At 41.1% G+C, this 11,173-nt stretch overlaps 1 protein-coding gene across 1 annotated transcript; it reads left to right on the top strand.

The window, feature by feature from the left end:
* Positions 1-6,760: 6,760 nt before the first annotated feature.
* On the top strand, positions 6,761-10,897 carry LOC108152548 (casein kinase I). Its single transcript, XM_017281960.2, has 4 exons — positions 6,761-7,085; positions 7,948-8,095; positions 8,197-8,971; positions 9,069-10,897. The coding sequence occupies exons 2-4, from the start codon at positions 8,017-8,019 to the stop codon at positions 9,226-9,228; spliced, it is 1,014 nt and encodes a 337-aa protein (XP_017137449.1). The 5' UTR covers positions 6,761-7,085; positions 7,948-8,016; the 3' UTR covers positions 9,229-10,897.
* Positions 10,898-11,173: the final 276 nt, after the last annotated feature.

Here is an 11,173-nt window from a genome sequence, read left to right on the forward strand (position 1 = left end):
ATATGACGAAGTTAAGGAGCTTGCGCAGGTGATGTAATTGTCCACCATGGAACAAATCGAGGAAAACCAGGAGTACCTGCATTTCGAACGTGCCCGCTGTGCGATCATAGTCTTATTCCTCGCTGGAGCTGCACCAATCGACCATGCTGCCTTCTGTGCTGATGGCTGAGCCCATGGCTGGTGATGTGGCTATTGATGTCTCACAGCGCGATTGCGATAGTCCTCCTGAAGGGCCTGTTCATATGACTGTTCGTGCAATAGTACATCACCCCCTCGACAGGAGCCCTTCGGCCGAGCGTCAGAGCTTACCCAAGCGCAGAGCTGACGGGAACAGCCACGCCATCGGTTCGGAGGAAAAGCGTACTAATAGCGTAAAAAAGCGCACTAATAAAACCGTCTGAAGAATTTAAAAATAAAATCAAAGAATTAGAATTAATATTTATACATAATGTAAAAGAACATATCAATTTAACCACAAATGTCAAGGCAAAATTATTAATGGCTGCACAAAATGTAAATATTAACATAGACGTAAAATCATTTTATTTTAAAATTATAATTTATTTTAGAATTAAGAACCTTAACAAAAAAATATCCGTGCAAAATCAGAAGCAATGTTTGCTTGCAAATGCAAAATTATTAAAACTAACTTTAGTAAAGCATTCGACTCTGCAAACCAGCGCATAAACTTGACCTTTTAGGGTTTCCGCCCAACCTGCTGAGATGGATTTCTAGCTATCTTTGTTCCAGGTCGCAAAGAGTCCTCTTCAAAAACTCCCTCTCTTTACCAGTAAAGGTTTCTTCGGGAGTACCACAGGGCAGCCATCTAGGCCCCTTACTCTTCACACTCTTTATTAATGGTATTACTTGCCTTCGGTATTAACACACTATCGAGTACTTATGTACTTAAGGACATTTCATTTCATTCTCGCTTGCGATCCGATCTCAATAACTTTCAGTCATGGTGTTGTGAAAACTTGTTACACCTTAATGGCTCGAAATGCAAAGTTATGACATTTCATCGTTCTAGCCCCTTGTTGGATCCCTATACCCTATTTGGTGGTTCTCTTGAGAGAATTACCCTGGTGGATGATCTGGGTGTTATGTTAGACCCCCCCAAGTTAAAGTTTTCCGAACACATTTCTACCATGGTAAATAAGGCCATGGGCGTGCTTGGGTTTATAAAGAGGTGGTCAAAGGAATTTGACAACCCCTATATAACAATGACTCTCTATACGTCGCTTGTTCGTCCGATCTTAGAATACCGCTCCTGTGTATGGTGCCCTCAGTACAAAGTACACCAGGACCGTATAGAATCAGTAGAGAAAAACTTTTTGCTCTGCGGGGCCTTAACTGGGATGAAGGTGTGAGACTCCCATCTTACTCTAGTAGACTGCTATTATTAAACCTCCCATCCTTAGTTAACCGTAGAAAAAATGCTTGGTGTGATTTTTATGCACAACTTGATCAGGGGTGTCATAGACAGCCCTGATCTGCTAAGCCGCATAAACTTTACGATTCCTATTAGACTTACTGGAAATTTTATACCGTTTTTCCTTCCACTTTTTAGATCGAATTATTCCTTGCATGAACCGTTTAGGGTCTTATGCTCGAATTATAATTCCCTCTACCATATCATATCCACCACTAATTCTCTTCCTCTTATTAAATTACTAATCCTTACACACCTTTCTAGTAATAAGTAATTAGTAATTGTGGTGGTATTTTTATTTCACCTCTTTGATTTCTAAAAGGAAATTTTAAACCCCACGGGCCTGTTAAGGATTAATCAACATCAACATATGCCGTCTCATTCACACTCACTATACTATGTGCCTTTCACTCGCACTTATTGCTAACATACGTTAAGGGACTGACTTTTACCGACGAGACCACATAAATCATCATGTAGCATCATGGCTACGTCAATGTTGCTGGTTAACTGGTTTCAGCTCTCCTTTTTCCGACTCCGGACAGCCCTTCGACATTGCCATAGCATAGCCATTGAAATAGCCAGCGCATGATGCAATTATACAAGGTGGTCTCGTTGGGAGCCGAAGTTCGTTCGTGTTGTCCCTTATCGTTAGTGCGTGTTTGCTTGTTGATGTAGAAGGTTGTTCGCGGACGAATTTTTGTATAAAGTCTTAACCCTTACGTGCCACCAACAAAAAATGACATACTGCACTTTTTGCCGAAATCATGTTCCGGGAGTAAAATTTATTCATGCTCCGAAATGTGCAGTGAGGCGGAAGTTGTGGGAGCAAAGCCTCGGGTGCAGCCTTGGCGCTCATTCTAAAATTTGCGATACTCATTTCAAAGCTTCCCAGTGGAAGTCTGCACCTAACAAAGGGCAGACTTATAAAAGGAGGAGATTGATTGATAACGCCGTTCCGGATAGAGAGGACGAAAGTTTAAAAGATGGTTTCGTCAATTCGAACACGCAAACAGAGTAAGTTTACCGTGTGAAAATATATAAATAAATGTAAATAATAATGCAAATGCTCTGTAGGGACGAAATGATAAATCATGCAATGTTCAAGGAAAACGAGTGCCTGAGACAAAAGATTCGTGCTATGGAGGTGGAAATGCATCGCGTAAGCCAGCAGCTTGAGGACTCGCGCCAATTAGAAAAGTCTCTTGGGAAAATTTTTACGGATAATCAAATCAAAATATTAAAGAGTGGTGGAAAACGACAAAAATTTAATTCGGAGGATATATCTGCGGCAATTTGCCTTCATACCGCAGGCGCTGGAGCGTACAACCATCTTTATAAAAAAGGATTTCCTTTGCCTAGTCGTGCTACGTTATACAGATGGTTATCTGAAGTAGAAATAAAGACTGGCACCCTGGATGTGGTCATTGACCTTATGGAAAATGAGGAAATGGTTGAGGCCGACAATCTTAACAAATAAATATCCATGGAAAGGCAGAAGCAACGTTTGCTTGCAAATTCAAAACTATTAAATATAAAACCATAAAAAAAACTTCAACACTGTATTATAATAGGAAATTTTAAATCCCACGGGCCTGTTAAGGGTTAATCAACATCAACATATGCCGTCTCACTCACAATCACTATACTATGTGCTTTTCACTCGCACTTATTGCTAGCATACGTTACGGGACTGACTTTTACCGACGAGACCACCTTGTATATTTGCATCATGAGCCAGCGGAGGTGGTGTGGCAACAGCGGCCCCAGTGGCGGGGAACAAGGACTGTATACCCGCCTCCTGGTGCTGTGACGGCGGAAATGACTGCCCGGCGGATCAGTTCATCTGCCAGTCCGGCGAGTGCAGCGACAAGGTTCTGGTTTCCGATGGTACCACCAACTGTGACTAATGTCCACGATGAGACCGGCTGCTGCCAGCGGAAAGAAACGATATGTGCCCAAATTCTTAAGCTAACAATACCTACTCCCTCTTCCCACAGCGTTGCATATCAGCCTTCCTGCTCTGGGAGAACTGTGCCGACATTTTCTTGTAGCGGCGCATGACTCCCGCCTCGGATAATTGGTCATTTATGAATAAATAAATGATAATTTATGAAAACTCTGCTTGAAAACAGCCTGTCCCTCGGACTAGTCCGCGGCGGATCAACGTCGATGCAAGCCGGACAACCGATTACCGAAAAAACGGGACTCGTACAATCTAAAACTGAAACAGCACAGAGCTGGTGAAGGAAATCAGAAAAAAATCATGTTTGTGAACATGTCCGCTTTCCCGGTAGCGCAGCAGTGGAAACGTAAGTGAAAACGAGACGGCAACATGTGGCAGTCTGTTTTTGCCATGCTTTGACTTCTAATTCTTAAATTTGTTTGTCATTTGCTGCTTCATCAGTGCTGCCGACTTTTTATCAAAAATAAAGCTATTTCTAATTTGAAGAAAAGAAAAAAATGCTGAAAATTATAAAAAAAAATTGTGAAAAAAGCGTAATTAATGGTATTAACAATTTTGTATTAAAGTGATATTTAAAATGTATTTTATATAATTTTCATTAACTCATCCAGCTCTGTGGGGCTAGCTTCTGATTCGCATTCGTACGGCATGGTCGTACCAATCATGCATATTCGTTAGTTTTGTTTTGATAGATATTGCAATATTTATCTTTTTCGTTCCCTCCTTTGTACTCATTTCGATAGCATTTGCAGAGCAACAGCTGACAGCTTAAGAAATCAGCTGTCTTCACTAGAATCTTTATAGAAATAAGCATCCAAAACCTAGTGCTGTCGCTGATATTTTCTCTCTTTATTAAATTAATATCGCTATATTTGCATTCAATTTCTGAATATTTTCAACTTAAAGGTAATCCAAAATTTAGCTAATTCCATTTTTCTTAACGAACAATATTTTGTTGACGGAAAAAGGTCAACCTATTTTAGAATTTCTAAATTATCTGGTAAACTGGCAAATATCGTTAAAAAATAATAACATTTTCTTATCTTACGTTTTATGTAAGCGGTGGCAACATCAAAAAAAGCTGATCTGATGGGAAAAAAGCTTAATCGGCAGCACTGAATCTAGCTAATGGCAACTCTCGAAATCTGTCAACACTGGTGTACGACCGCAGCGAAATACTATAAATACAGCTCAGCAGCTAGCCCTGCCTTCATTTATTTTTTCTGACCTTCGTGGCAGCATCAAATTTTCATATATTTAAGTTTTATAAGTTACTTAGCTGGTTGTAGTTGATCTTTTCTTGGCATCCGGGTTGCCGGTTGCGGATGGTTGTTGGCTGATTTGGTGCTTGGTGCGGGGGTTGTTCGCAACATAGATTTCACCACGCCGCTCGGTGCGGCAATACTGCAACTTCTCCATGGGGAAGAGCTGTTAATTCCAAAAATTTCGAAGCAATGATCAGCCTGTCGAAATTGGCACCTCCGCACCAAATTGTCCAACGCTTTCTCGCTGGTTATGTGCATGTCATATCGCCCAGTATTATGACGCCCACGGTCGTTACGATGCTTTTAAAAGCGCACTTTAAAACTATAAGAATGTCGCTTTTTTTCTGGAGGACTTCTGTCGTTTGAAAGCGTCATATCTCCGGCGATTTTGAGCAAATTATGCCGATACACAAACAAAAATACAAAAAAAAAACATTTTCTTAATTGAGAAAATATAGCTACTGCATGATTTATGAATAGCGTTTTTATTGGGAAGTTAATTTCATTAAGCAAAAATTATGAAAGTATTCCGTGCTGTATTTAAAATTATATAAACGTATTATTTAATATGTAAATATGTAGATAATTTATTGTTATTGAACATGTGTATAGAATATAATGTTATAGATAATTTTTTCGGTGCAATAGCAAAGCGTGTGAGGCGTTAAAAGGCATGCATCCCAGTTGCTTTCAATTTACTCAAGCATACAAGAAAAATGACAAGCAATCGATTTGTTTTGAGAATACGCTAAAAAAGCAATACGAAATCTTACTTTTACCAAAAAGCAAAATTGTCGAAGGATTTAACCTTCTAAAATGCGAAGCAATAACCTTAAACGAGAAGCTCTTTTCTACATTTTTAAAATATTTTAATAGACAGTGGATTAAAAAGGTGTATTTTATTTATTGTTTAATAATTGAGTTGTATTTTACTTATTAATAGTTAACCATAATTTTTATATCCGTGTTTGAGCGGTCAACTAGAACCACGGCTCAGTAGAAGCTTATAATTTGAATTTTGGAAATAAAATCCGAGCAAATGGGCACTTTTTTAAATTTTTTCAATGTCTTATTGATGCAGAATATGAAAAAGTCGCAAGTTTGCTTTACTAGTTAAGTTAATCATTCAAAATAATATGTTAGCTCAATTATTTTTGTCTTCAGGATCGCCCAAAAAAAATAATGAGCGCAATGGATCTTTTTGAAAGAGGTGAAATAAATATACAGGGTTTTCTGACATGCACTGTTTCCTTAGCTGACCGCTTTTCAAAGCAGGGCTTCCTTGAAAGGGTGGATATTGAAGGCAATTTAACTGAAATGTCTTCCGTAAACATTTGTGGTACATGTTGGGATCAAATTGTGGCCCACAACCAAGCAAAAAACGTCTTGGAAGAAAAAGAAAATATAAAGTCTAAATGTCCCAGCTGCAACCAAGACCAGGCGAATCCGGGAACACATAGTAGACTTATCATCAAGTTCGTTGGTGTCCCAGCTGGGAAAGACCCTTAGGTCTTAGATATTGCATCAAAAATTTAATTTATTTACCAATAGACGTCCAATAGAGGCGCAATTCCGCAGGTGAAGCAACTCCGGTAGGTTACGGTGCGCCAAAGTCGAAAAGTCCTATCGCCACGATGATGTGAAATCGTTAACAAGACCCATGGCCTGATAACGAGCACCAGATGCGTATCAATTTGGCAGGCGTCAGCAGATCATCGGCGGCTGAGCGTTCTTCTCCCGAGCGACTCAACGAACCTTGCGAACATGGGATGCCTTAGTTTTCCAAACTGAAGACCTTGATGGAGATGCGCTTGTTGCGTGTCACCTGCTGGTGTACGCGAGCCACTGGGGGTGCTCCGACTAGCCCGCCCGGAGTTGTCGCTGCACTCCTGCATCTCAGCCTTCATTTGTTCGCCTCACAAGCTACTGTTACAGTTGGCGTGAGCGAGCGCCCCAAATAAAGTAGAAAACGAAGGTAAAAACCCCGTTTTATGAATGTTTGAATTTGTGTATCGAGCTAAAATCAGCTGAGAAAAACCTTTTATCGATTTCGGACTTTAGTATTTCACAGCATGTGAATGTTTTTATACGGTCACACTGATTTTCTTGCCGTCACACTGATATCATCCCTAGCAAAAGCATTTTTGCTGGAGTCTACCATTTTTATTTTAGTTAATAAAATATAAATATTTCCTCTCCTTATTTCGGTTGTGCGCGTACATAAACTGCTAAAGAACTATCTTTCTAACGTTGTCCGGGTGTTGAAGAGCCAGCTTGCTGCGAGAAACGACCAATTTCCAACGCGATTTTCCCATTTAATTTTTTTCCACCGTACAAAATTTTTTGCGAGTGAAGAGCCAACCTTGAGAAACACCCAGCACAGCAGTTCCAATAGTTTCGCTTGCTCAATTGCTCATCTGTGGTAAGATTTTCTGCCAAAAAATGTCAGCCAACGATTTTGGATGAATATTTTACGTGTGTCTTTGCGGAATATACATTTTCATCCAGTTAAAATGCGTGCTAAGTGCGACTGTGTGGTGTGTGTGAGTGTGTGTGTGTGTGTAGCGCAGTGGTAGTATGTGTGCGAGTGCCTGGCTCGAAATTTTCTTTTGTGTAAAACATTTGTAAGGTGCAACTGTGCATGCAGCTGTATGCGTATGTGGCTGTATTAGTGCGCCATCCGCATGTGTTAGTGGCCTGACTGCGGCTACGGCTGCTGCTTGTTGTCTTTGCTGTTGTTGTGCGTCATAGTGTTGATTGGATGAGAGTATGTGTTGTCCAGTGTGTGTGCGTGTAGTTGAGTGTGTGTGCGCGTAATATGCATTCCAACGGGGTAAAATGAGGGAAAAAGAAGAGGAAGAAGAAGCCTGTCCCGTCCCGTTTCTATGTGGCGCCCACCGACGCCTTGTTTATTTAGAAATCTTTCCATGACAAAAATAATAAAAATAATCATGCATACACTCTCGTATTACCCGCCAATAAACGAAAGACGCGCCTCCTCGAATTGGGGAGGCATATCCATAGGATCCCGGACCTCCGACTCTCTTGCGATCTTCTGTCTGTCCGTAAATCGATGATGAAATTCTATAGATTTAATGCCAACTTGGTTATGAAAATGCGCATTTCGGTTGACAGCGGGGAAAAGCAAACCCCAAAGCGACAAAGGGACAAGGGGGCCGCACAACCAGCGCCAAAGAGAAACGGGGGCAAAAAGAAAGTGACCGAAGACTGAAGATTAACGTGAGACCAGACCTAACTCTGCTTTGTACTTCCTGATATTACAGAAATCGTGCTCACGAACGAACATACTATATTGTTAAGTCGACGAGGCCTGCAAGGGGAACGCCTCCATCATGGACAAGATGCGTATACTGAAGGAAAGTCGCCCCGAAATAATTGTCGGTGGCAAATATCGGGTCATACGCAAGATAGGTGAGTGCCTGCCCTGCCACAGATGCAGATCCAGATCCAGATCCACCGCCCGAATGCAGATCCCCGACTAATGCAATCCAAATACTTCTTCTGCTCTCCAGGCAGCGGCTCTTTCGGTGACATCTATCTGGGCATGAGCATCCAGAGCGGCGAGGAGGTGGCCATCAAGATGGAGAGTGCCCATGCCCGCCATCCCCAGCTGTTGTACGAGGCCAAGCTGTACCGCATTCTGAGCGGCGGCGTTGGCTTCCCACGCATCCGCCACCACGGCAAGGAGAAGAACTTCAATACGCTGGTGATGGACCTGCTGGGGCCCTCGCTGGAGGATCTGTTCAATTTCTGTACGCGCCACTTCACCATCAAGACGGTGCTGATGCTGGTCGACCAGATGATCGGTCGCCTTGAATATATCCATCTCAAGTGCTTTATCCATCGCGACATCAAGCCGGACAACTTCCTCATGGGCATCGGCCGGCATTGCAACAAGCTATTCTTGATCGACTTTGGTCTGGCCAAGAAGTACCGCGACCCCCACACGCGCCACCACATCTTGTACAGGGAGGACAAGAATTTGACGGGAACCGCCCGATATGCTTCGATCAATGCCCATCTGGGCATCGAGCAGTCTCGCCGCGACGACATGGAGTCCCTCGGCTATGTGATGATGTACTTTAATCGCGGCGTCCTGCCCTGGCAGGGCATGAAGGCCAACAACAAGCAGCAGAAGTACGAGAAAATCTCAGAGAAGAAGATGTCAACGCCCATCGAGGTGCTGTGCAAGGGTTCGCCGGCCGAGTTCTCCATGTACTTGAACTATTGCCGCAGCTTGCGTTTCGAGGAACAGCCAGACTACATGTACCTACGTCAATTGTTCCGGTATGTGGATATCCATAATCATTCTCTCTATAGATCAACATAAATAGATACCTTTATCATGTTGTATTCGTTTCTATATCTTCTGTGCTCTACACAGCATACTGTTTAGAACGCTGAACCATCAGTATGACTACATTTACGACTGGACAATGCTAAAGCAGAAGACCCACCAGGGTCAGGCGAATCCTGCAATACTCTTGGAGCAATTGGACAAGGACAAAGATAAGCAGAACGGCAAGCCGCTGATCACGGACTAGGGCGATGACGGATATCGCGGGAGGTTGTTGAATAAAAAATGAAAGGGGGGGAAACATACAAAACACACACACTATAAGAGAAATGAATAAGAAATGAACGCGGAACGGAGAGCGGAGTGGAGTTGAGTTGGCCAAGGAGCGGAATGGATAACGATAGAGAAATACACTGCGAAGCGAAATAAGAAAGAGGAATCATAGGAACAAAAGCAGAATCCGAAACAGAAACGAGTAAAAAACAAAAATGGAGAAACGAAGTAATACACATTCGGGACATAGGATGTTTCGTAATTAATTAATTTAAATTCAATACTAAAAGAATAAGGAACAAGCCAGACACATACACACACACACATTCACACACCCACACGCAGTACAACAGTCCCAGAGAAAATACAGATAAAGACGAGATGACGATGGTTCCAAGAAGTGAACCATCAGCAGACCAGGATCCACAGATTGCACAGATCATAATGCATACACACTCACGCATAAGCATACACCACAAGCTCACACACCCACAACCACACCCACTACACAACAACAACAAGCACACTTAGTATAACAAATTTACCAGATTTAATGTAGAAGCGGAACAAAAATCGTAAGCAATTTCGTGTATATACATATATATGTACATAGGCATATATGTAGACCAGATATGTGCTCATACTATATATATATATACATATATATGTATGCAGGTAGACCCATTTTAAATTGTAATTGAAAATTGATTGATTCGATATCGAATTCTCTCGCACCATTGCTGCTTGTTGATTCAACAAAGATTGAAATCGCATCCAATCCCATATATACCATCCCATATATATCATGCGATAACGATAGCGATGTATCCCCGCATGTATATGGAAACGATACGATACGATATATAACAATATTTGATTTCAATCAATTTCCACGCCACTGCTTGATTATGGCTGCGAATCAGACTCAATAACTAATTGAAATCGCATCAATAAATAAGCAGAGAATAAAACAGAAAACAAAACAACACAAAAAGAAGGGAAATCGAACGATAAAAGATTTAAAAAACGTAAAAAACAAAGTTGCCGCCAGGAAGCACAGCAAAGCCAACTGGGTCGACGAGGGGGGAAAACAGTAATAAATACAGCAAAAGATGAGTAAAAACAAAACAAAACAAACAAAAACAAGAAAAAACATCAAATAATAATAATACAATAAAAAACAAACAAAAAAAAACAATGAAAAAGCCGAACGCAAAACTGCAAAGTAATTTTGCATAGTAAGCAGTAATAATTATAAACATAACTTATATTTAATTTTTTGAATTACATCAATAAATATGTTGAAATTATGTACATCGCTCTGTCGATCGGATCGATGGGACGCCCCGATGCCCCGGATTTCTGTAACTTCGCGACGTAACCTTCGAATGACACCTCGCCACTGAATAGACAGAGAGAGGTAGAGATGGTGCGAGGATAGAAGAACAGCAAGAAGTCGATGCAGGAAAACGTCAGGCACAGCCTTTAATCAATCGATCGTAGATCTAAAAAACTATAGAGAATTACATACCTATATATAAACAAATTCAAAATCTGAAAATCGTGCAATTTCGAGGAAGAAAACTACCGACACATAAATTTCTTTGAAATGTCTGAAAATATACATAATAGTAAATCCCAAACATTTATAAAGATTATCTATCAATCCATAAATGAGGCATCCAAAGGCATCCCGTAATAGTCATTCAAAACTCAAAAGAAAACATTACGATTCGCGCTAAGAATCAAAAATGTTATAGGATGTTGTTGTGTTGAAAATGCATACCACTTTGAGTGAGGGTAGTAGCTATTGTTTTGAGATCTAATTGTCGAAGGAATGGAATGGAATGGTTTCGACCGATCCTATAATTTAACGACATTTTGAACCCGTTTCTAGCTCTGACCCATCGAGTATTATG

Source organism: Drosophila miranda, chromosome XR (genome assembly GCF_003369915.1).
Source record: "Drosophila miranda strain MSH22 chromosome XR, D.miranda_PacBio2.1, whole genome shotgun sequence".
Taxonomy (NCBI): Eukaryota; Metazoa; Arthropoda; class Insecta; order Diptera; family Drosophilidae; genus Drosophila; species Drosophila miranda.

What these genes read in the sequence shown, in the direction of transcription:
- LOC108152548 (XM_017281960.2), top strand. Translation starts at nt 8,017, where the DNA reads ATGGACAAGATGCGTATACTGAAGGAAAGTCGCCCCGAAATAATTGTC. An exon ending in TCGGGTCATACGCAAGATAG is followed by an intron (nt 8,096 to 8,196) that starts GTGAGTGCCTGC and finishes TCTGCTCTCCAG; the next exon opens with GCAGCGGCTCTTTCGGTGAC. An exon ending in TACCTACGTCAATTGTTCCG is followed by an intron (nt 8,972 to 9,068) that starts GTATGTGGATAT and finishes TGCTCTACACAG; the next exon opens with CATACTGTTTAGAACGCTGA.